This window comes from Urocampus carinirostris, chromosome 3 (assembly GCF_059441175.1).
Source record: "Urocampus carinirostris isolate Australia breed hairy pipefish chromosome 3, RoL_Ucar_1.0, whole genome shotgun sequence".
In the NCBI taxonomy this organism is placed as follows: domain Eukaryota; kingdom Metazoa; phylum Chordata; class Actinopteri; order Syngnathiformes; family Syngnathidae; genus Urocampus; species Urocampus carinirostris.
In genome coordinates this window covers 4,771,214-4,796,834 of record NC_142351.1, presented here as the reverse complement: position 1 = coordinate 4,796,834, position 25,621 = coordinate 4,771,214, and the positions used below count along the sequence as shown (strand labels likewise).

Genomic DNA, 25,621 nt, shown 5'->3' with positions numbered 1-25,621 from the left:
CGTTCCTGGCTTGTGACAGTTTCACCTATTTTTGCCCGAATTTTAAATTTACATTATCCAAAATGAACATCGGGTCAGTCCACTTTTGCTGCATTAGGGGTTATTTAACAGTCTTTTAAAATTTGGATTTTTAAATTTCTTTTAATTTTTGTCATGAGCAATCAGAGAAGAACTATCAAAGCGCTCCAAGGAGCCATCTAATACGGTTTTGCTCCGTCTGCCTGTGTCCCTTTTAACATCCAAAATGAACTTAGCTTGTTAAGATTTTCATCAAAACGAAATGATGATTCAGACTTTAAATATGTACTCCAAGCTGGTATACTTAAGCCCAGCTCTTCAAACAAATTAATTTAAAATGAAGAAAGGGATTTTCACCAAAGTCCTCTAAAATTAAGAGTGTCGTAGCTCAGATTTTCATGAGAGGAATTCCTCTGACCAATCGGCTGAGTAAGCTAAAAATTCCAAGTTGTTTACTACTCAGACAACTCCTGCAGTAACTAGCTGATCCAAATCCGAACAGTTTGTAAAGTGTTCATGAAGTAAATTACAGGTATGCACATTGACCTTTTGCCTTTAACTATGACCAGAATGTACTACACAACTTGGATTGAGATAGGATACTTTGCATCTTATCTTGATCCATACTGTTTCACACTATCAAAACATTCTATTGAAATAAAGGCAGATACTATTTACAATTAAAGGAAGAGTTTTCCCATCTTAACCCATTTGTGACTCGTGTCCTTTGAAAGGTCAAAGCTAACAGTGCAGACCCTGATCAAATGGTTTTTAATTAAAGAACTCAGATTGGAGTCTACACGGTTTGCTTGAAAGTTCAAGGAAAGAACAATGATAAACGTAAAACTTTTGAGAATTTGCTCCTCTTGGAAATCGTACAAACGATAGTATTTATATGAAAACAGACCACCTTTTTAAGCATGGCGCATTCCAACGCTTTTCCCCTGCCGAAAGTGCGGTTCGGCAAGTCGCCTCTGAAGTGGCCAAACTGGCCCAGCAAATGCACCAGCAATGACAAGAGCTGGATCAATTACACCAGGATCCATTCGCCGCCGGATTCGCCGAGCCACGAGTGGGCGAACCAGAGAGGTTTTGTGGGAACTAGCTCGGTAGCCTAGATGGTAGAGCGCCCGCTCCGTGACTGGGAGGTCGCTGGTTCAAGCCTCGGCCGAGTTGTGACTTACAACATTGGTACTCTTTGCCTCTCTGCTTGGCGCTCAGCATTAGAGGTTGGAATTGGGGGTTTGGTCACCTAATGACTCCCAACACAGCAGTTGGGTCTAAAATGGCGGCGCCCTGTTTGGCTGGGGCTACATCGGCTCGCTACAGTTTAACTGTACAGGTCAGGTGTATCGACATTTCGTTCTGTGTGCACGGTTACAAAGAATGACAATAAAAAAGTAAATTCTTTGTACATTTGTAACTTTTTTAGCAAAGAAAAAAAAGTTAATGGCCCAAGATCTCACTGTTGCAGTGAGACCAAGGCGAACAGCTGCCTCCACTTTCAATAAAAGAGCACCTACACAAGAACATGTTTCCCTCAAACCTGCTTTACAGTCTCAGTGAGCGTTGATCACAGAACCAGCTTTGCTTAAACAAACCCAAGGGTGGCAGGGTTCATCCGTTTCACGCCATGAAGGTTTAACATCTGCTTTGAGCATGAAGTGACCTGTCGTCGTAGTGATGGGAAAAACTGTCTGAACCCATCCAGAAATGAAGAAAGTGTGAGCTTCTAAAGATCAATAGTTCTCCATCGCTTCTTTCGAATACAGGCCTGAAAAAATAGAAATAACTAATATACAGACAAAGCATGAGTAGATACGCTTAACCCGTAACCTGTTTAATATTAATGTAACACTGCATCTACTATGAATTTATAATAAAAAATTTGAGGTATTTGGTCACAAGAACAGTTTATACTGAGGTATCACTTAGAAATAAATTCGGACCACAAAATCAAATCACACAATGGACCCAGATCAGGAACTGCCTGATCTGGGTCTCCTCTGATTGCAAAGGCATTAAAAGGAACTTTTATGAGGGAAAAGGTTAATAACTCAAACTAGATCAGCCCGGTTAGTAAAGCAGTGTCTACTAGTTCCTTTTTGCAGTCTAAATTTCATGGGGGTGGTGTCTAGTTCATGATCCATGTTGGTCTATATGGAAAACATGATCTATATTGGTCACATAAGATCCCTTTTATTCGGGTTAAGATAGCCATTACAGATATACCTATCCAACACACATCAACAAATTAATGGAATAATACTCGACATCCAATAACTCAAAACTGAAAGCAAGTACTAGGACCGGTCTGTGGCGTTCACTAATCTAGCCTAATTAAGCAATTGTCATGTAAATCCAATTCCTTCTTAAAATTAAATGACATTTAAACGAAACAAATATATGTCTAATACTTACGGGGACTTTTGATTAGATACGTATACACGTCCTTATAATGGACATCAGGCCAGAAATTTGGACCGTTGACCCATCTGTCGGATGGAAGCTTGTACGGACACATTTTAATCCCAGCCAACTGTAATTTTGCCATATAGCGATATTTTGCATGTGGTGGTAACCCTTCTTCATACTCATACGAAATTTCGCTTGATAAACTTGACGATTTATTGCTTTAAACCCGAAAAACTTTGCTTGCGGTTAAACTTTACGGTTCAATTGCTTTTTCCCTCCAAACAAAGATGGCGGATGTATATCATGACTTCATCCATCTTTTGGTGCTCCGCAAAAAGTGAACTGACAACATTAAAACCGCGACTGACAAATTTTGCAACATACACAGTAATGTAATTGATATTGTCAAGCTGTTTGGATTTATTTACATTTTGGGGGGGGGGGGCATTTATGTTAGTTTTGCCGTATGTTATACTCTACTAAAATGCTAATTCCCCTTATAGATGTTGAGAGCCAGCAGAGGTGCTAACCACATGGTGTGCGTATGTTGTGTCGCTCATTGCAGAAGCTCTAATAAAAGCCTCATCATCCAGTCCAGCCTGAATGGGGATCCTTGGGGGACGGCTACACAGCAGTTACATATATACTCATAGCAGTTCATATTTCAGTTTAATGTTGTCTTACAATGTGGTCATGGTGATTTCGAGTCTGAACTTGATTTTGGTCCAGGAAAATCCAAGTCCCTTTTTTGTTTTGTCTTGAGTTAACACAGAGTTAAGTTTCAGTTCTGGCAAAAGTCATCACTCATAAAATGATTTCTGACTCTTGAATGGCCAAAATAACAATACATTAACAAATGGCTTTCAATTATATTTATTTGGTTCAGAATTGAATTTGGTGGTTAGCAATTCGGTCAGCAGGTGGTGCTCTTGTTGTAGAAAATAAACTTGCATTTTTAGAATAGATTTGCATACATTTAGAAAGAAATGTAGAAATACTTGCTTACAGTTGGGAGAAATGTTGTTTACATCTCGGGAAGGTCTCGGCGGATAAACAATCCTCCTTAAGGGAGGACAACAGATAACGGCAAAGGGCAATGTGACATAAACTGGCATAAACTTAAGAACACTTCCAAATAAGGGGGTGGATTTTATAAGGTTTATTGTTCTATATTCTTTATCAATTATCCATTATCCGTTATCGGTCAAATCATAATACGCCACAAAGTCAAGGGGCCGAGACACTTGCTCTCAGCCAAGAGGCTGAGTCAAGGACGGAACCCTGAGCATATACGCCTTCAGGCGTGAAAAGGGACGGGGCCAAACCGGGTACACGTGCTATGTTGAAAACTATAAAGACACACGCATATCTTTGATTCGCTGAGTCTCTTGTTGAAATTGTGTATCAATAAAAAAGAACTCCCTCTTGCGTCATTTTGATTCCTGCATTTCTTTGAACACGTATGAGACGATTCAACAAATTGGTCTTATCTTCAACACTCTCGGTTTCCGACACGCATTCATTTGAAAGAGCCTATGTCTAGCATTAGTGTCAATAAATTTGTTCAAACCAAAAAAATTGATCATGAAGGGTCCAACTTTAAAAACGAAGTATTTTCAGCTTTAAATGATCGATTTTGAAGATCATTGATAGGGATAGTGATTGATCAGTCCAGAAGAAAAATGACATCGGTTTGATTTGATTAGACCACGTTTTATTCACATGACAAAATTGAATCAAACAAAAGAATAAAGCACATTGTTGACACAATCATTCTAAGCAAGGGGGAGGAAATGATGCAACAGGTTAACAGTACTGATCAGTGAACCCGGTTTTAAGATAATAGACTCATTTCAATGATCAGGGATTGTTTTCATAGCGCACCAACATGGGATATTTGCCCAAAACACCAAAGAGGCTGTTGCACTAACCCTTTTTGTGTACTTTTGAGAACAAAATGTCCCTCAGTGGAGAGGTGTGTGAGAAGCAGCACATGGCCAACCAGGAAGATGAAGAAATAAAGGTTCTTATCTCTTTTGGCAGTGGACTTCACGGGGATTGTTGTCATCCGGACGACAGGGACGGAGAAAACCACAGGCTCTCCAAGCTTTGGGACTCTGGTGAGACCAGGCCACAACCCTGGGTACCTAGGTCGGCGATCTTATTGTTTCATAATTGTTGATAACAGGCAAAATTTTATGCAGACAGACAATGAAATAGATCATCTATCAAGAAACATGACACATATGCAAATCAATAATCTTTTGAATCCATATGAAGACTTTGGGGTTTCAAATCTTTATTATTCAGCTGGAGGGTCTGCTCAATTCCTGTGGATAAATGTGGGTTTTTTGATTTGTTGGCAGAGTCAGTGGTTGGAAAAAGGTGAGGGGAAATGGTTTTGTGGCAGTTATGTTCCTATAGACTGGCTGTATGATACTTGGTCAATTAAGTGGTTTTTAAGCACCCACTTTCAGTGAATTTTTGACCACAAACCGAGCAGGCAAAAGTTGTCTCGCCAGTTGGTTTCTGATGTGTAATTTCTGATGCCCGATATGGATGAAAATTTTTGACCACAAGGTCAACAGGTCAAAGGCCTCTCACCGGTGTGGGTTCTAATGCGTTTCTTCAAGCTTCCACTCTTAGTAAATCTTTGACCGCAAACTGAGCTGGAAAAAGGCTTCTCGCCAGTGTGGGTTCTTGTGTGTAATTTCTAGTGCCGATATGGATGAATATTTACCACAAAGTCAACAGGTCTAAGCGTTTTCACCAGTGTGGATTCTAATGTGTTTTAGTTTCCACTCTGGGTGAGTCTTTTACCGCAAATAGAATAAGAAAAAGGCTTCTCCCCAGTGTGGGTTCTGTTGTGCATTTTTAAGTCCCCACTCCGTGTGAATGTTTTACCACAAACTGAGCAGGCAAAAAGCTTCTCGCCAGTGTGGCTTAGTTGTTGAGATTTCAATTGTCAATTTTGGGTAAATTTTTGACTACAAATTTAGCAGGAAAAAGGCTTCTCGCCAGTGTGGGATCTAATGTGCCTCTTTAAGCGTTCACTCCGGGTGAATCTTTGACCGCAAACCGAGCAAGCAAAAAGCTTCTCGCTAGTGTAGGTTTGTTTATCTTATTTCAAGTGTCCATTTCAGGCGAATGTTTCATTACAATCTGAGCAAAAAAAAGGCTTCTCACCAGTGTGGGTTAGTTGGTGTAGTTTCAATTGCCCATTTTGGGCGAATTTTCTTACCACACCATGAGTAAGAAAAAGGATTATCACCTGTGTGGGTTAGTTGGTATGATTTAAAGTATCCATTTATGGTGAATTTCTGACCACAAATTGAACAGGAAAAAGGCTTCTCCCCAGTGTGGGTTTCAGTGTGTTTTTTAAGCTCCCACTGTCAATGAATCTTTTATCACAAACTGATTAAGCAAAAGGCTTCTCCCCAGTGTGGGCTAGTGTGTGTTTTTTTAAGCCCCCGCTCTGTGTGAATGTTTTACCACAAACTAAACAAGAAAAAGGCTTCTCGCCTGTGTGGGTTAGCTGGTGTAATTTCAAGTGTCCATTTCGGGCGAATCTTTTACCACAAATTGAGCAGGAAAAAGGCTTCTCGCCAGTGTGAGTTAGTTGGTGTAATTTCAATTTTCCATTTTGGGAGAATCTTTTATCACAAACTGAGCAGGCATAAGGCTTCTCCCCAGTATGGGTTCTGGTGTGCACTCTTAAGTCCCCACTCTTGTTGAATCGTTTTCCACAAATTGAGCAGGCAAACGGCTTCTCGCCAGTGTGGGTTAGTTGGTGTGATTTCAAGTGTCCATTTCGGGTGAATTTTTTACCGCAAAGTGAACAAGAAAAAGGTTTCTCGCCAGTGTGGGTTTTTTGGTGTGATTTTAAGCTCCCACTGTGTGAGAATCGTTTTCCACAAATTGAGCAGGAAAAAGGCTTATGGCCAGTGTGGGTTCTGGTGTGCATTTTTAAGTCGCCACTCCGTGTGAATTTTTTACCACAAACTGAGCAGGCGAAAGGCTTCTCGCCAGTGTGGGTTAGTTGGTGTAATTTCAATTTTCCATTTTGGGTAAATCTTTTATCACAAACTGAGCAAGAAAAAGGCCTATCACCAGTGTGGTTTAGTGTGTGTGTTTTTACGTCCCTATACTGAGAAAATCGTTTACCACAAATTGAGCAGGCGAAAGGCTTGTCGCCCGTATGAGTTCGTTGGTGTAATTTTAATTGTCCATTTTGGGTAAAATTTTTACCACAAACTGAGCAGGCGAAAGGCTTTTCGCCCGTGTGGGTTAGTTGGTGTAATTTCAATTTTTCTTTTAGGGAGAATCTTTTATCACAAACTGAGCAGGCATAAGCCTTCTCCCCAGTGTGGGTTCTAGTGTGTATTTTAAAGCTCCGACTGTCACTGAATCTTTTATCACAAACTGAACAAGAAAAACGCTTCTCCCCAGTGTGGATTCTGGTGTGCACTTTTAAGCTCTCGCTCCTGGTGAATCTTTTACCACAAATTGAGCAGGAAAAAGGCTTCTCGCCAGTGTGGGTTAGTTGGTGTAATTTCAATTTTCCATTTTGGGAGAATCTTTTATCACAAACTGAGCAGGCATAAGGCTTCTCCCCAGTATGGGTTCTGGTGTGCACTCTTAAGTCCCCACTCTTGTTGAATCTTTTACCACAAATTGGGCAGGAAAAGGGCTTCTCGCCAGTATGAATTTGTGTGTGTATTTTTAAGTTCCCACTTGTAGTGAATCTTTTATCGCAAACGGAGCAGGCAAAAGACTTCTCGCCAGTGTGGGTTCTCGTGTGTTTTTTCAAACTCCCTTTGTCAATGAATCTTTTATCACAAACCGAGCAAGAAAAAGGCTTCTCACCAGCGTGGACTTTCATATGCAACTTCAGATAAGACTTGAATCGAAACGTTTTCCCACACTGAGAACATGTGCAACCACCTTCAGCGTTAGCAGAGTAGGATGTGTCATCGTCATCCGTTTTCACGTGTTGACGGGAGCTGATGCTTCGAGGCTCCCGCCAACCGTTATCTTCAGGTTGACCTTGATCTTTGACGGTAGAACGGACCCCGGTCACTAGCGAAACTGGAAAATCGTCCTCCTCTTTAACGCCAACAGGCTCCCCATCCTCTGTCTCTTGCTTAACGTGATAAGGCTTCACATCCTCCTCCTCCTCAATTCTAACGGCAGGCAACTCTGGTTCCTGCCGTGCAGTAGGAAGATATTCTTGGCTGACGTCTGCAAGACACAAGTCACATTTATTTGTATTGCCCTTAACTAGTACAGTGCCATAACGTATTAGTTTGTTTTCAGAAGCATTGTCCCCGAGTGCCAAACATAAAAAAATTCTAAAGGCTTAGGCGCTGCTGATCAGTAAGTATTAAACTTCTGGGAATTAAATCACCACGAGATGGTAGGAGTGGCTTTGATCAGGTTCCTTTGTCAACACTTAGTGCCGCGTTTTTTTCCTGTATTCGCTGTATTACTCTGTAGGGCGGTGAGTAAGCGCCGGTGTATATGCCAAATAAGCGCAGTGTATTTGGTATTGGAGTCATCCAAAAGTCATTGAAAGTAATCCAGTTAAAGTAACCCTACCCAACCCTGCTGAACATGATGCACCTGTTTGAGGTCGTCAGCTGCATAAAGACACATGTCCATCCCACACAATCAGTAAGACTTGAACTTGTAACATGGTGAAGAACAAAGAGCTGTCCAAAGACACCGGATCAAAAGAACGGGAGCCTAATCCTTAGTGTCAGACCCTAACCTTGTTTTGGAAACCCTAAAATAGTTGAAAATTCTAAATTGCAGCCAAAACCCTCGCAAATAATCCTTCACCTAACTTTAGACCTATCCCTGTTTCAGACTGTAACCTTAGCCTTACACCTTACGCTAGCTGTAACCCCCGTCCTGAACCTTTTTTCCCATTTTTTGGAAACCTACACGAAATGATCTGCATTTATATAGCACTTTTCAAGTCAAGACTTCCCAAAGCGCTTTACATTGTGCTCTACATTTCCAAATAGCGGCTGTGCAGCCATGTAAGGCGCTAACCTGCTTATTTGGGGTATTAGGGGTTCAGTGTCTTACCCAAGGGCACTTCGACATGTAACACGGAGGAGCCGGGATTCGAACTGCGATCTATTGATCCCAAGACGACGACTCTGCCTCCTGAGCCACTGCCGCCCAAACACATTTAGTTGAGAGCCCTAATATGGGGCTCAAACCCTAGATCATAACCCTCAACTTATCCCAAGAGCCAAGAAGAGATCCGCAGGTTCGAGAGTGTTCTCCATTCTGGCCCCGGTGCTGTGGAATGCTCAGTCCCCTGAGATTTGATCTGCAACCTCAGTGGAACTGTTTAAATATAGGCCTTAAACACACTTCTATTCTATAGCATATGAATAACCTATGTTTTATGTTGAGAATATCTGTATTATTTGCCCTCATGTAGGTTTAAGAACAGGAGATGGTGTCTATTTTTCAATTTTAGTCTATTTTGTGGTTGTTTTTTTTTTTTTTGGCTGAATTGTTTCCCCTATTAAGTCATTTTGTGCATAATGTTACATAACAATTTGTCATATATGCATTAAAGCAACAAAAGCAATCTAAAGAGCCAGTTCTGAGCCGAAAAGAGCTGTCTAATTTTGGTCAGTCAAGCCGAAAGAGTTGCTTCTCTATAAAAAGAATTCCTGTCACCACTACGAAGCAATATGCTGGGAGGGGCTGCTCCCTCCGTGGGGACTGATACGCACCCTATGTGCTGAGGGAGCAGAAGAGTCCAAGCTAGTGTCCAGTGACATACACAATTATTTACGAGATGACGTATGCGCTGCCCAAACAGCCATCATTACTACATCCACTTTTCTTTGGGTGGGCAGAGCGTGCCCGTGGGTGAGGGACCGGCCACCCCCCACTGGTAACGCCCCTGATGTCAAGGATGTAGCAGAAGCAAAAATGACCAACCTGCCCCGAGCTGCTTGGAAACAGCGTACGGTCGTCGACGTTCTAGCTCGGTCTCCCTTTTGGTTCCCAGAAGCTTCTCATTGAGAGGTCCTTCCTCACTGGAGCACATTTTTTTCTGCGTTTGAAGCTAAACAAAAAAACGCCACGAGGTGTCGCTCCAACTCGGGAGTAAAAAGGACAAACCTTCCAAAAGGACTGCAAAGTGATTCTTCTGTCGAGTTTACGTCGTTTTAAGGCGACTACAGGACTTTTGGTAGGTTTCTCGACAATTCTTGTTCGGCAGCCATGCCAGCTTCTCGTTCGAAACCCCGCCGCAGTGGATTGTGGGACACAGATACAAACAGAGGGCTGGATAGGTCGGCGTGCTGTAGCAGCCCGCTAACTAGCGTGCCTACGTGGCGGCCATTTTGGTAGGGGCAACTTCGCACAATGGATGTACATTAAAAAAAAATTACAACCTGCTTTTCATGTGGGTAACTTGTTATGAACGTTTACACTTGTTTTTATAACGGACAATTAACTTAAAAATATTTTAAACCAAAAAATACATTAAAAAAACAACAACAATTTTTATAAACCATTATAGAAGTACAAATTTGATACTGTGTAACAGGTGTCATTATAACTTTGATTTTGTCGAAATTCTGGCTGAAACATGTTTGTACAGTTTCTGTATAAGTGTCCTGCAATGACACGTCCAACAGCGCCACTTGCTGGTAGGGGGAATGTTTAGTTTAGCCTTTGATTTTATGACCGGAATGCGGATATTGTTAGCAGTCTCGAGCTAACGGTTAGCCACGATGGAGGAAGTCGGACATCCGGGCACTTGGTCACGTGACAAAGCAATCCACCGGCGCCGCCACCTTTGTTTGGGGGAAAAACGTTATTTTAGAGTCTGACTAGAATAATGGCGAAAAGTTGCTGTGTAAACGGGTGTACGTCTAATAAGAGGAAGAGTCCTGATCGGAAATATTTCGGCTCGCTACAGTTTAACTGTACGGGTCAGGTGTATCGACATTTCGTACTGTGTGCACGGTTACAAAGAATGACAATAAAAAAGTAAATTCTATTCTTTGTACATTTGTAACTTTTTTAGCAAAAAAAAACAGTTAATGGCCCAAGATCTCACTGTTGCAGTGAGACCAAGGCGAACAGCTGCCTCCACATTCAATAAAAGAGCACCTACACAAGAACATGTTTCCCCCAAACCTGCTTTACAGTCTCAGTGAGCATTGATCACAGAACCAGCTCTGCTCAAACAAACCCAAAGGTGGCAGGGTTCATCCGTTACACGCCATGAAGGTTTTTGAGCATGAAGTGACCTGTCGTCGTAGTGATGTGAAAAACTGTCTGAACCCATCCAGAAATGAAGAAAGTGTGAGCTTCTAAGGATCAATAGTTCTCCATCGCTTCTTTCGAATACAGGCCTAAAAAAATAGAAATAACTAATGTACAGACAAAACATCAGTAAATACACTTAACCCGTAACCTGTTTAATTTTCATGTAAAACTGCATCTACTATGAATTTATAATAAAAAAATAGGTATTTGGTCACAAGAACAGAGTTTATACTGGGGTATCACTTAGAAATAAATTCGGACCACAAAATCAAATCACACAGTGGACCCAGATCAGGAGCTGCCTAATCTGGGTCTCCTCTGATTGCAAAGGCATTAAAAGGAACTTTTATGAGGGAAAAGGTTAATAACTCAAACTAGATCAGCCCGGTTAGTAAAGCAGTGTCTACTAGTTCCCTTTTGCAGTCTAAATTTCATGGGGGTGGTGTCGAGTTCATGATCCATGTTGGTCTATATGAAAAACATGATCTATATTCGTCACATAAGATCCCTTTTATTCGGGTTAAGATAGCCATTACAGATATACCTATCCAACACACATCAACAAATTAATGGAACAATACCCAACATCCAATAACTCAAAACTGAAAGCAAGTACTAGGACCGGTCTGTGGCGTTCACTGATCTAGCCTAATTAAGCAATTGTCATGTAAATCCGCTTCCTTCTTAAAATTAAATGACATTTAAACGAAACAAATATATGGCTAATACTTACAGGGACTTTTGATTAGATACGTAAACACGTCCTTATAATGGACATCAGGCCAGAATTTTGGACCGTTGATCCATCTGTCAGATGGAAGCTAGTACGGACACATTTTAATCCCAGCCAACTGTAATTTTGCCATAGAGCGATGTTTTGCTTGTGGTGGTAACCCTTCTACATACTCATATGACATTTCGCTTGATAAACTTGACGATTTATTGCTTTAAACCCGAAAAACTTTGCTTGCGTTTAAACTTTACGGTTCGATTGCTTTTTCCCTCCAAACAAAGATGGTGGATACATATCATGACATCATCCATCTTTTGGTGCTCCGCAAAAAGTGAACTGACAACATTAAAACCGCGACTGACAAATTTTAACATACACAGTAATGTAATTGATATTGTCAAGCTGTTTGGATTTATCTTAGTTTTGCCGTACGTTGTACTCAACTAAAATGCTAATTCCCCTTATAGATGTTGGGAGCCAGCGGAGGTGCTAACCACATGGTGTGTATATGTTGTGTCGCTCATTGCAGCAGCTCTGATGAAAAGCTCATCATTCAGTCGAGCCTGAATGTGGATCCTTGCGGGGACGGCTACAGGGCAGTTACATATATACTTATAACAGTTCATATTTATGTTTAATGTTGTCTTACAATGTGGTCCTGGTGATTTCCAGTCTCAACTTGATTTTGGTCCAGGAAAATCCAAGTCCCTTTTCTGTTTTGTCTTGAGTTAACACATAGTTAAGTTTTAGTTCTGGCAAAAGTCATCACTCATAAAATGATTTCTGACTCTTTTATGGCCAAAATAACAACACATTTACAAATGGCTTTCCACTATATTTATTTGGTTCTGAATCGAATTTGGTGGTTACCAATTCGGTCAGCAGGCGGTGCTCTTGGTTTCCAACACAAATTTATTCGAAATAGCCTGTGTCTAGCATTGATCATGAAGGGTCCAACTTTAAACACAAAGTATTTTCAGCTTTAAATGATCGATTTTGTAGATCATTGATAGGGATAGTGATTGACCTACAAATAATGCACGCAGTTTGATTTTATTAAACCACGTTTTATTCACATGACAAAATAAAATCTAACAAAAGAATAAAGCACATTGTTGACACAAACATTCTAAGCAAGGGGGAAGGGGGACGAAATGATGCAACAAGTTAACAGTACTGATCAGTGAACCCTGGTTTTAAGATAATAGACTCATTTCAAGAATCAGGGATTGTTTTCATAGCGCACCAAAATGGGATATTTGCCCAAAACACCAAGGAGGTTGTTGAACTAACCCTTTTTGTGTACTTTGGAAAACAAAAAGTCCCTCAGGGAAGGGGTATGCAAGAAGCAGCACATGGCAAACCAGAAAGATGAAGAAATAAAGGTTCCCAAATCTTTTGGCGGTGGACTTCACAGGGATATTTCTCATCCGGACGACAGGGACGGAGAGAACCACAGGCTCTCCAAGCATTGGGGCTCTGGTGAGACCAGGCCACAACCCTGGGTACCTAGGTCGGCGATCTTATTGTTTCATAATTATAATTGTTGATAACAGGCAATATTTTATGCAGACAGACAATGTAATAGATCATCTATCAAAAAACATGACACATATGCAAATTAATCTTTTCAATCCATATGAAGACTTTGGGGTTTCAAATCTTTATTATTCAGCCGGGGGTCTGCTCAATTCCTGTGAATAAATGTGAGTTTTTTTATTTTTTGGCAGAGTCAGTGGTTGGAAAAAGGTTAGGGGAAATGGTTTTGTGTCAGTTATGTTCCTATAGACTGGCTGTGAGATACTTGGTCAATTAAGTGTTTTTTAAGCCCCCACTTTCAGTGAATGTTTGACCACAAACCGAGCAGGCAAAGGTTTTCTCCTCAGTGTGGTTTCTGATGTGTAATTTCTAGTGCCCGATATGGATTAATTTTTTTTGACCACAGGGTCAACAGGTCAAAGACTTCTCGCCAGTGTGGGTTCTTGTGTGTAATTTGTAGTGCCGGTATGGATGAATTTTTCACCACAAAGTCAACAGGTCTAAGGTTTTTCACTAGTGTGGGTTCTAATGTGTTTTTTAAGTCTCCACTCTGTTTAAGTCTTTTACCGCAAATAGAATAAGAAAAAGGCTTCTCCCCAGTGTGGGTTCTGTTGTGCATTTTAAAGTCCCCACTCCGTGTGAATGTTTTACCACAAACTGAGCAGGCAAAAAGCTTCTTGCCAGTGTGGCTTTAATGGTGTGATTTCAATTGTCTATTTTGGGTCCATTTTTTACCACAAATTCAGCAGGCAAAAGGCTTCTCGCCAGTGTGGGTTAGTGTGTGTGTTTTTAAGTCAACAATCTGGCTGTATCCTTTTCCACAAATTGAGCAGGCGAAAGGCTTCTCGCCAGTGTGGGATCGAAAGTGCCTCTTTAAGTGTTCACTCTGTGTGAATGTTTTACCGCAAACTGAACAAGAAAAAGGCTTCTCGCCTGTGTGGGTTAGTTGGTGTAATTTCAAGTGTCCATTTCGGGCGAATCGTTTTCCACAAATTGAGCAGGCAAAAGGCTTCTCGCCAGTGTGGGTTAGTTGGTGTGATTTCAAGTGTCCATTTCGGGTGAATTTTTTACCGCAAAGTGAACAAGAAAAGGGTTTCTCGCCAGTGTGGGTTTTTTGGTGTGATTTTAAGCTCCCATTGTGTGAGAATCGTTTTCCACAAATTGAGCAGGAAAAAAGCTTTTCGCCAGTGTGGGTTCTGGTGTGCATTTTTAAAACGCCACTCCGTGTGAATTTTTTACCACAAACTGAGCAGGTGAAAGGCTTCTCGCCAGTGTGGGTTAGTTGGTGTGATTTTAAGTCTACATTTCTGGTGAATTTTTTACCGCAAACTGAGCAGGCGAAAGGCTTCTCGCCAGTGTGGGTTAGTTGGTGTAATTTCAATTTTCCATTTTGAGTGAATCTTTTGTCACAAACTGAGCAAGAAAAAGGCTTGGCGCCAGTGTGGTTTAGTGTGTGTGTTTTTACGTCCCTATACTGAGAAAATCGTTTTCCACAAATTGAGCAGGCGAAAGGCTTCTCGCCCGTATGGGTTCGTTGGTGTAATTTTAATTGTCTATTTTGGGTAAAATGTTTACCACAAACTGAGCAGGCGAAAGGCTTTTCGCCTGTGTGGATTAGTTGGTGTAATTTCAATTTTCCATTTTGGGAGAATCTTTTATCACAAACTGAGCAGGCGTAAGGCTTCTCCCCAGTGTGGGTTCTAGTGTGGATTTTAAAGCTCCCACTGTCACTGAATCTTTTATCACAAACTGAACAAGAAAAACGCTTCTCCCCAGTGTGGGTTCTGGTGTGCACTTTTAAGTCCCCACTCTTGGTGAATCTTTTACCACAAATTGAGCATGAAAAGGGCTTCGCGCCAGTGTGGGTTAGTTGGTGTAATTTCAATTTTCCATTTTGGGAGAATCTTTTATCACAAACTGAGCAGGCATAAGGCTTCTCCCCAGTATGGGTTCTGGTGTGCACTTTTAAGCTCCCACTTGCAGTGAATCTTTTATCGCAAACCGAGCAGGCAAAAGACTTCTCGCCAGTGTGGGTTCTCGTGTGTTTTTTCAAACTCCCTTTGTCAATGAATCTTTTATCACAAACCGAGCAAGAAAAAGGCTTCTCACCAGCGTGGAATTTCATATGCAACTTCAGATAAGACTTGAATCGAAACGTTTTCCCACACTGAGAACATGTGCAACCACCTTCAGCGTTAGCAGAGTAGGATGAGTCGTCGTCATCCGTTTTCACGTGTTGATGGAAGCTGATGCTTAGAGGCTCCTGCCAACCGATATCTTCAGGTTGACCTCGATCTTTGACGTTTGAACGGACCTCGGTCACTAGCAAGACTGGAAAATCGTCCTCCTCTTTAATGCCAACAGGCTCCCCATCCTCTGTCTCTTGCTTAACGTGATAAGGCTTCAGATCCTCCTCCTCAATTTTAACGGCAGGCAATTCTTGTTCCTGCCACGCAGTAGGAAGATATTTTTGGCTGACGTCTGAAAGACACAAGTCACATTTATTTGTATTGCCCTTAACTCGTTCAGTGCCGTAACATACATTTTCAGAACCTTGTCCCCGAGTGCCAAAATGTAAATTCAAAAGGCTTAGACGCTGCAGATCAGTAAGTATTAGGCCTCGAGGAATTAAATCACCACTTGATGGTAGGAGTGGCTTTGATCAGATTCCTTTGTCAACACTCAGTGCCGCGTTTTTTTCCTGTATTCGCCGTATTACTCTGTAGGGCGGTGAGTAGGCGCCGGTGTAAATGCCAAATAAGCGCAGTGTGACGAGAAATGCAAAGTTAAGTACAGACTTTTAACGCTTAAAATCTTTATTCTTTCCAAAATGAATGACCAAGGGCCTTTGTTGGGATGACGTTTCGTAGGACCCTGCGATCACCATGACAACCTGAATCATGTGATCACGTCACCCGAGACATCAGGGGCTGAGAATTCTTGCAAAGTTCATGCATAAGTTTGGAATTGGGGGGTTTGGTCACCTAATGACTCCCAACACAGCAGTTGGGGCTAAAATGGCGGCGCCCTGTTCGGCTGTGGCTGCATCGGCTCGCTACAGTTTAACTGTGCGGGTCAAATGTATCGACATTTTGTTCTGTGTGCATGGTTACAAAGAATGACAATAAAAGTAAATTCTTCTTCATGTTGAAAAAGCAACGGGGCGAAACTTCTGCTCGAAATCGCAATATGGCGGCGCCCCTGTTCGGCTGCGGCTACATCGGCTCGCTACAGTTTTTTACACGTCGGCCATAAGACCCAGTCTTCGACTCAGTTTTGACGGCGCACAAAGTCAGCTCGAACTGCAGATTAAGATACGATCGCAGTTTTTTTGCTGGATATGCGATCATCCAGACATCAAGCACTCGGTGCTACGACCACTCGGGAGTGTTTATTAGCCACGGACTGCTATGTCAACAAGACCCAGCGGCCTACAAAGCAGCGAAGCAGAGTGGCAAGACAGCGGCGTGACTGCCGGACGAGGAAGCGAGGTTGTCGGGCTGGGCTAACAGCTAGGCTAAACCCTGCAAAATGCCTCTCCCATCCATTTTCCTCTCCAACGTTCGCTCTCTGGACAATAAACTAGACCATTTAACAACTGGAAGTGGCATCGAACCGCGAGATGACAAACTGCTGCGCTAAAATTCTGACAAAGACATGGTTAATCTTATCTATCCCGGCTGACGTTCAAATAAACTGTGCGGGTCAGATGTATCGACATTTCGTTCTGTATACACGTGTAAATGAATGACAATAAAGTAAATCTGAATCTGAATCTGAATCGCATCATTTTGCAAGGAGGCATTTTTCTCAGAAGTTTTCCAGGAAACAAGTATTTTCAAAAAAACGTGTTCAACTGTTGTCTCATGAAAGATGACTGTTAACGCTTCCTTTTGGTGTGCCTTATGCCCGTATAGCCACAGAGCTAGATTTTCTGTAGGCCTTCAAAGGAGTCAATATGGCCAACATCGGCTGGCATCGGCACTTCCCATTTCAGAGAAACGTCTGGCACTAATCAGCAACAGTCACAGAGGGCTGCAAAGACCACCACGACAACATCCCATGATCTGAAACCTACGCGAGGGCAAGGAAAAACTAAGAAAATCTCAGCATGAGGAAAATGAAGAAACATAAGAATGAGCCACACATGAGGTCATCCCCTTGACCAGGCCAAAATGGATGATGCAAGGGCATCAACAGAAAACACACAGTCAACATTAGTGTTTGCCATACCATAGGAAGAGTCTGGCCGGCTGCTGGGGTTTAAGTGTTCCCTCCTGGGTTTTTATATGTGTATTATTAAAAAAGTATTATTTGAAATAAAAATTAATATGAATTTCATAAATATATCGATGTTATTACATTATAAATGTAGGAAGAACGCAGCCAGATGGCTCAACTAGCAGGAAGTGACTGAACTCCAAAAGTGATGGATTGGCTTAGGGTCAACCAATCATGTTGAAATCCGCCTTCCACCTCGAAAACGCACGCTCCAAATTCATTTTTCTCGCTTCCGGCCGGCGATCGCGCTCGACACCAGCTCTCATTCCATTTTAAGTTCTCCCATTTTTGGAGGAAACGTCGTTGGGCGTCGCCCCCAAAAATACGCAGAGAGGAGATATGGCAAAAAGGCAACACTCTTTATTGTATTGCTCAAAACAACTCGTGATGACTCATGATGGTCGCCCACCCCGACTCACTCGGTAAACAGCTTGTGACTTCCTGCAACATCATCATCCCATCATTTCCGCCAGATGTCTACACACAATAGGCTCTTGTCAGCTCCAAAACTGTTTGCTTCAAATTCATTTCAGGTTCAACTTTCCTTGTCCTTACTTATTATCTACTTTCTACAACGATATTTCACTATTCCATTTGTTTATTAACCAGAACCCTTATTCTATTTACGTGAAAGCCAAATTTGGAAACTGAATAGAACGCCATTAATGTCATTACACAGCGTCATCAAATTCAAATCCGCCCCATTTCGTGCACCTATACACATAGAAATTAGAGTAAAACTGAATTTAAAAGTAACATTGAATTCAAAAAAATAACATTAAGTTTAAAAGTACGGCAATTACCAATGTGAAACCAAATATTTTTATATTTACACAATATAAAACGTAGGTAGGCAGAAACTGTGACAGGAGCGAGGGGGTGTTTTTGAAGGTTGGCTTTAAAACTTAATATTTAGTTTCTTTTGTCTTTTATTAGCATATTTGGTATTGGAGTCATCCAAAAGTCATTGAAAGTAATCCAGTTAAAGTAACCCTACCCAACCCTGCTGAACATGATGCACCTGTTTGAGGTAAGACTTGAACTTGTAACATGCCGAAGAACAAAGAGCTGTCCAAAGACACCAGATCAAAAGAACGGGAGCCTAATCCTTAGTGTCAGACCCTAACCTTGTTTTGGAACCCTAAAATAGTTGAAAATTCTAAATTGCAGCCAAAACCCTCGCAAATAATCCTTCACTTAACTTTAGACCTATCCCTGTTTCAGACTGTAACCTTAGCCTTACACCTTACGCTAGCTGTAACCCCTGCCCTAAACCTTTTTTTCCCATTTTTTGGAAACCTATATGAAATGATCTGCATTTATATAGCACTTTTCAGTCAAGACTTCCCAAAGCGCTTTACATTGTGCTCTACATTTCCAAATAGCGGCTGTGCAGCCATGTAAGGCGCTAACCTGCTTATTGGGGGTATTAGGGGCTCAGTGTCTTACCCAAGGACACTTCGACATGTAACACGGAGGAGCCGGGATTCGAACTGCGATCTATTGATCCCAAGACGACGACTCTGCCTCCTGAGCCACTGCCGCCCAAACACATTTAGTTGAGAGCCCTAATATGGGGCTCAAACCCTAGTTCATAAGCCTCAACTTATCCCAAGAGCCAAGAAGAGATCCGCAGGTTCGAGAGCGTTCTCCATTCGGGCCCCGGTGCTGTGGAATGCTCAGTCCCCTAAGATTTGATCTGCAACCTCAGTGGAACTGTTTCAATATAGGCCTTAAACACACTTCTATTCTATAGCATATGAATAACCTATGTTTTATGTTGAGAATATCTGTATTATTTGCCCTCGTGTAGGTTTAAGAACAGGAGATGGTGTCTATTTTTCAATTTTAGTCTATTTTGTGTTTTTTTTTTTTTTTGCTGAATTGTTTCCCCTTTTAAGTCATTTTGTGCATAATGTTACATAACAATTTGTCATATATGCATTAAAGCAACAAAAGCAATCTAAAGAGCCAGTTCTGAGCCGAAAAGAGCTGTCTAATTTTGGTCAGTCAAGCCGAAAGAGTTGCTTCTCTATAAAAAGAATTCCTGTCACTACTACGAATCAATATGCTGGGAGGGGCTGCTCCCTCCGTGGGGACTGATACGCACCCTGTGTGCTGAGGGAGCAGAAGAGTCCAAGCTAGTGTCCAGTGACATACACAATTATTTACGAGATGACGTATGCGCTGCCCAAACAGCCATCATTACTACATCCACTTTTCTTTGGGTGGGCAGAGCGTGCCCGTGGGTGAGGGACCGGCCACCCCCCACTGGTAACGCCCCTGATGTCAAGGATGTAGCAGAAGCAAAAATGACCAACCTGCCCCGAGCTGCTTGGAAACAGCGTACGGTCGTCGACGTTCTCGCTCGGTCTCCATTTTGGTTCCCAGAAGCTTCTCTTTGAGAGGTCCTTCCTCACTGGAGCACATTTTCTCTGCGTTTGAAGCTAAACAAAAAAACGCCACGAGGTGTCGCTCCAACTCGGGAGTAAAAAGAACAAACCTTCCAAAAGGACAGCAAAGTGATTCTTCTGTCGAGTTTACGTCGTTTTAAGTCATCTACAGGACTTATGGTAGTTTTCTCGACAATTCTTGTTCAGTAGCCATGCCAGCTTCTCATTCGAAACCCCGCCGCAGTGTATTGTGGGACACAGATACAAACAGAAGGCTGGATAGCTCGGCGTGCTGTAGCAGCCCACTAACTAGCGTGCCTACGTGGCGGCCATTTTGGTAGGGGCAACTTCGTGCAATGGATGTACATTGAAAAAAAATTACAACCTGCTCATTTTAAAACTGATTTTCATGTGGGTAACTTGTTGTTATGAACATTTACACTTGCTTTTATAACGAACAATTAACTTAAAAATATTTTAAACCAAAGAATACTTCTAAAAAAAACAACAATTTTTATAAACCATTATAGAAGTACAAATTTGACACTGTGTAACAGGTGTCATAATAACTTTAATTTTGATGAAATTCCGGCTGAAATATGTTTGTACAGTTTGTGTATAAGTGTCCTGCAATGACACGTCCAACAGTGCCAATTGCTGGTAGGGGGAAGATTTAGTTTAGCCTGTAGTGGGTTTTACATAATTCACCCACGGAACCATTGTTTAGTTAGCGAGTTCCTAGGGGGACTCTTAATTCGGCCGGCTCGAGCCGCTCTCGTGTTTGTTTTGTGATTGCAAGTTTAAATGTCATTAAAGCAGCTTTCGTTGGCACCTTTGTTTGACACTCCGCCTACGACTCCCGTCTCTGCTCGCTACATTGGTGACCCCGACATTAGTCTCGTGGAAGTTTCCGAGGCTGTGCATAATACTGAGCATACCGTCATGGCATACGCGCCCGTTCTCAAGCTCCCTGAGTTCTGGGAGTCATCGGCGTTAACGTGGTTCGCACAAGCAGAGGCTCAATTCACCCTGCACGGAATCACTAATGATGACTCTCGCTATTACCACGTGGTGTCTGCTTTGGGGAGCTCAACTGCAGCCAGAGCGGTGAGTTTCATCACATCCCCTCCTGAACTGGATAAATATAAGGGACTGAAGGCATATCTCCTCAGAACCTTTGAACTGTCGCGTTCTGAGCGTGCTCGACGCCTCCTTGCTATTCAGGGCTTAGGAGACAGTAAGCCATCGGATCACATGGAAATGATGTTAAACTTGCTTGGCACCGAAGAGCCAAATTTTATTTTCATTGAACTGTTTCTGCGTCACATGCCGCCGCATGTCCAGACGGTGCTTGCGAATACAACCATTACAGATCCGCGTGCATTGGCAGAGGAAGCGGACCGGTTTTTCCTGGCCACGCATTGATACATACATGAGGTGCTGGCCCCTACACGCACCTACACACCATCAAGTGCGACGCCCCCAGCCAGCAAGGCACGCGCGGCCACTGACGATCAGAAGGTGTCAGGTCTGTGTTACTACCATGCACGTTTTGGGTCCAAGGCCAAGAAGTGCCGTCCCCCTTGCACCTCCAACGCGACGGGAAACTTCAAGGCCTGCACTCTGTAGCGGCCGTGAGTGCAGGCGCAAGAAACCGGCTACTGTTCATCCGGGACGCCATCTCCGGCCAAAAGTTCTTGTGTGACACCGGCGCCCAGAGGAGCGTCCTCCCTGCCAATGTGGACGATGTGCGGGGGGAACACATGGACCTCCATTAACTTCTGCCAATGACACCCCCATCCGCACATACGGGACACGGACAGTGGACGTGTGTTTTGGGGGTCAGCAGTTTACATGGGACTTTGTCACTGCGGATATTGCTTTTCCTCTTCTTGGTGCAGATTTTCTGTGTGCCAATGGATTACTCGTCGATGTGAAAAATGGCCGCCTCGTTGACGCATTGAATTTCTCCTCTCGCGTGTGTCCGCGACAAAGGGAATTTTGAGGGTCTGTCCAGCTCTCTCTTGGACGGTGATATTTAACACCGGCTCCTCGCTGAATTCCCCAGTCTGGCAAAGCCCACCTTCTCAGCCTCCACGACCAGACATGGGGTTGAGCACCACATTGAGACCAAGGGGCCCCCTGTTCATGCCAGGGCCCGACGACTCATTCCAGACAGACTAGCAGCTGCTAAATCTGAATTTGCGAACATGGAACGTCTCGGCATCATTCGCCGATCAGACAGCCCCTGGGCCTCTCCACTACACATGGTCCCGAAACCAGGCGGTGGCTGGCGCCCATGCGGGGACTATCGCCGCCTTAACGAGGCTACCACGCCCGACCGTTACCCAGTCCCGCACATTCAAGACTTCTCTGCACACCTGGCGGGCAAACTTCTCTTTTCCAAGGTGGACCTAGTGCGGGGATACCACCAACTGCCAGTGCATCGCTCAGATATACCGAAGACGGCCGTGATAACTCCATTTGGGTTGTTCGAATTTCTCAGGATGCCGTTCCGACTGAAAAATGCCGCTCAGTCCTTCCAAAGGCTGATGGATTCAGTGCTCAGGGACATGCCTTTTGTGTTCGTCTACCTGGACGACGTCCTTGTTGCCAGCTCCTCAGAAGAGGAACACTTTGAGCACCTCAGAGACCTCTTCACCAAGCTCAGTCAGCATGGCCTGATTATAAATCCCGCGAAATGTGTTTTTGGCGTACCCTCCATCCACTTCCTTGGGCATCTCATCACCAAGGATGGGGCTTCCCCCCTACCGTCTAAGGTAGAGGCTGTCTCTACCTTTCTCTGCCGCCAACAGCACGGGGCCTCAGGGAGTTTCTCGGCATGGTGACATTCTACCATAGGTTTATTCGCCGAGCCGCTGATGTCATGCGCCCACTCTACGAGGCCCTCAAGGGTAGGTCACCCAATCAAGCTGTTGAATGGACCGCTGAGAGGACCAAGGCATTCGAGGACACAAAAACCGCGCTGTGCCAGGCAGCCATGCTGGCTCACCCAGCTCCCGGAGCCCCAGTCGCACTGACTACAGACGCATCAGACCTAGCAGTGGGTGCCGTGTTCGAGCAGTGGGTTGACAATGCTTGGCAGCCACTCGCCTTTTTTAGTCGCCAGCTGGTCCCCAGAGAACGTAAATACAGTGCATTCGACAGAGAACTACTTGCCATCTGGTTGGCGATCCGCCACTTCCGTTTCATCTTGGAGGGCCGTGAGTTCATCGTCTTTGTTGATCATAAGCCTCTTACGTTCTCCATGTCCAAGATGTCCGAACCGTGGTCCGCCCGCCAGCAGCGCCAGCTGTCATTCATATCGGAATACACGACTGACATCAGGCACATTGCTGGGAAGTCCAACGTGGTTGCGGATTGCCTGTCCAGAGCAACCATCAGCGCTGTGCAATTGGGGCTTGATTATTCCAGTATGAGTGTGGACCAGGCTTCTGATAACGGCATCCAAACGCTCAAGAGCTCAGACACTGGTTTGCGGCTGGAGGAGGTTGCGGTCGGAGACTCAGGGGCCAAGCTTTGTTGTGACCTCTCCATGGGTTGGCCTAGGCCGCTTGTCCCTGCTGGCTGGCGTCGGGCTGTTTTTGAGGCAATACACGGCCTGTCTCATCCTGGCAGGAAAGCATCCATTAAGCTAGTGGCCCAGAAGTTTGTGTGGAAAGGGATGAGAAAGGACGTCCGGGACTGGGTCGACTCATGCGTGGCATGTCAACGCGCCAAAGTGTACCGTCACATCAAGGCCCCATTGGTACCATTCGCCATCCCCGAACGGAAGTTTGACCACGTTAACATTGACCTGGTGGGCCCACTGCCCCCTTCACACGGTTTCACTTACCTCCTGACGATGGTGGACAGGACGACCCGTTGGCCTGAAGCAGTTCCGCTGACTTCCACCTCAGCTGTCGATGTGGCCCGGGCGTTCATCGGCACATGGGTCGCCCGTTTTGGACCCCCTGCAGATCTCTCATCTGACAGGGGCGCACAGTTCACCTCCGAGGTGTGGAACACGGTTGCCGAGAGCCTGGGAGTCAAACTTCACCGCACCACTGCCTACCACCCCCAGGCTAACGGGTTGTGCGAGCGGTTCCACCGCTCGATGAAAGCGGCCCTGCGCGCCAGCCTGACCGATGGGGACTGGGTCGATAAGCTACCCTGGGTCATGCTGGGACTGAGGACCGCTCCCAAAGAGGACCTTCAGTGCTCTTCAGCTGAGTTGGTTTACGGTCAAGTGCTGCGGGTGCCAGGTGATTTCATCCCAGACCCAACGACACCCTGGGCTGCATCCAGGGAGAAGTCCATCTTGCAGGGCACTGCAGGAGCGTTTGTGCCTATCCCCACATCGCGACACGGCAGGCCAGTTTCACGGGTTCCCTCCAACCTGCGCTCGGCTGGTTTTGTTTTCATTCGCCACGATGCCCACCGCGGACCATTGCGCCCTCCTTATGATGGACCGTTTAAGGTCCTGCAGCATGGTGACAAGACCATGGTCGTGGACATCGGTGGTAGGCCAGAGACTGTCTCCGTGGACAGGGTTAAGCCTGCCCACATGGATATGTCCAAGCCATTGGAACTGGCCCAAGCCCCACGGCGCGGCCGTCCTCCTGCGACACGACCCTCCGGCCCCGTGGGTACCCACTCTGACCCTCCGCCCCCAGCACCTGTGGGCTCTCCAACTGAGTCCACAAGCTCTCACCCCCCCGCTGTTCCAGCTCCTTGTACCCGCAGTGGCCGGGTCAGCGTCCCAACCAGGCACAGAGACTTTGACTATGGGTGAATTCTGGGGGGGCTTGTGTAGTGGGTTTTACATAATTCACCCACGGAACCATTGTTTAGTTAGCGAGTTCCTAGGGGGACTCTTAATTCGGCCGGCTCGAGCCACTCTCGTGTTTGTTTTGTGATTGCAAGTTTAAATGTCATTAAAGCAGCTTTCGTTGGCACCTTTGTTTGACACTCTGCCTACGACTCCCGTCTCTGCTCGCTACAAGCCTTTGATTTTATGACCGGAATGCGGATATTGTTAGCAGTCTCGAGCTAAAGGTTAGCCACGATGGAGGAAGTCGGACATCCGGGCACTTGGTCACGTGACAAAGCAATCCACCGGCGCCGCCACCTTTGTTTGGGGGAAAAACGTTATTTTTGAGTCTGACTAGAATAATGGCGAAAAGTTGCTGTGTAAACGGGTGTACGTCTAATAAGAGGAAGAGTCCTGATCGGAAATATTTCGGCTCGCTACAGTTTAACTGTACGGGTCAGGTGTATCGACATTTCGTACTGTGTGCACGGTTACAAAGAATGACAATAAAAAAGTAAATTCTATTCTTTGTACATTTGTAACTTTTTTTTAGCAAAAAAACAGTTAATGGCCCAAGATCTCACTGTTGCAGTGAGACCAAGGCGAACAGCTGCCTCCACATTCAATAAAAGAGCACCTACACAAGAACATGTTTCCCCCAAACCTGCTTTACAGTCTCAGTGAGCGTTGATCACAGAACCAGCTCTGCTCAAACAAACCCAAGGGTGGCAAGGTTCATCCGTTACACGCCATGAAGGTTTAACATCTGCTTTGAGCATGAAGTGACCTGTCGTCGTAGTGATGTGAAAAACTGTCTGAACCCATCCAGAAATGAAGAAAGTGTGAGCTTCTAAGGATCAATAGTTCTCCATCGCTTCTTTCGAATACAGGCCTAAAAAAATGGAAATAATTAATATACAGACAAAGGATCAGTAAATACGCTTAACCCGTAACCTGTTTAATATTCATGTAAAACTGCATCTACTATGAATTTATAATACATTTTTTTAGGTAAGAACAGAGTTCATACCGAGGTATCATTTAGAAATAAATTCGGACCACAAAATCAAATCACACAGTGGACCCAGATCAGGAGCTGCCTCCACAAAAAGTGAACTG

General features: G+C 44.1%; 3 protein-coding genes across 3 annotated transcripts in view; all 3 read right to left on the bottom strand.

The window, feature by feature from the left end:
- LOC148368411 (uncharacterized) overlaps positions 1-25,621 on the bottom strand; it is a 261,108-nt gene that overhangs the window by 189,550 nt on the left and 45,937 nt on the right. The window lies entirely within an intron of this gene.
- On the bottom strand, positions 4,219-9,511 carry LOC148368417 (uncharacterized). The gene is made up of 2 exons (XM_088329650.1): positions 9,403-9,511; positions 4,219-7,674 (listed from the first exon to the last, which is right to left on the bottom strand). Exons 1-2 carry the CDS (start codon positions 9,509-9,511, stop codon positions 5,852-5,854), a joined length of 1,932 nt encoding a protein of 643 aa, XP_088185776.1. The 3' UTR covers positions 4,219-5,851.
- On the bottom strand, positions 13,353-19,910 carry LOC148368416 (uncharacterized). The gene is made up of 2 exons (XM_088330431.1): positions 19,618-19,910; positions 13,353-15,496 (listed from the first exon to the last, which is right to left on the bottom strand). Exons 1-2 carry the CDS (start codon positions 19,724-19,726, stop codon positions 13,758-13,760), a joined length of 1,848 nt encoding a protein of 615 aa, XP_088186557.1. The 5' UTR covers positions 19,727-19,910; the 3' UTR covers positions 13,353-13,757.

Coding starts and splice junctions, on each gene's coding strand:
- LOC148368417 (XM_088329650.1), bottom strand. CDS start 9,511: ATGTGCTCCAGTGAGGAAGGACCTCTCAATGAGAAGCTTCTGGGAACC. Junction 7,675..9,402: donor TTCCAAGCAGCTCGGGGCAG/GTTGGTCATTTT, acceptor TGTGTCTTGCAG/ACGTCAGCCAAGAATATCTT.
- LOC148368416 (XM_088330431.1), bottom strand. CDS start 19,726: ATGTGCTCCAGTGAGGAAGGACCTCTCAAAGAGAAGCTTCTGGGAACC. Junction 15,497..19,617: donor TTCCAAGCAGCTCGGGGCAG/GTTGGTCATTTT, acceptor TGTGTCTTTCAG/ACGTCAGCCAAAAATATCTT.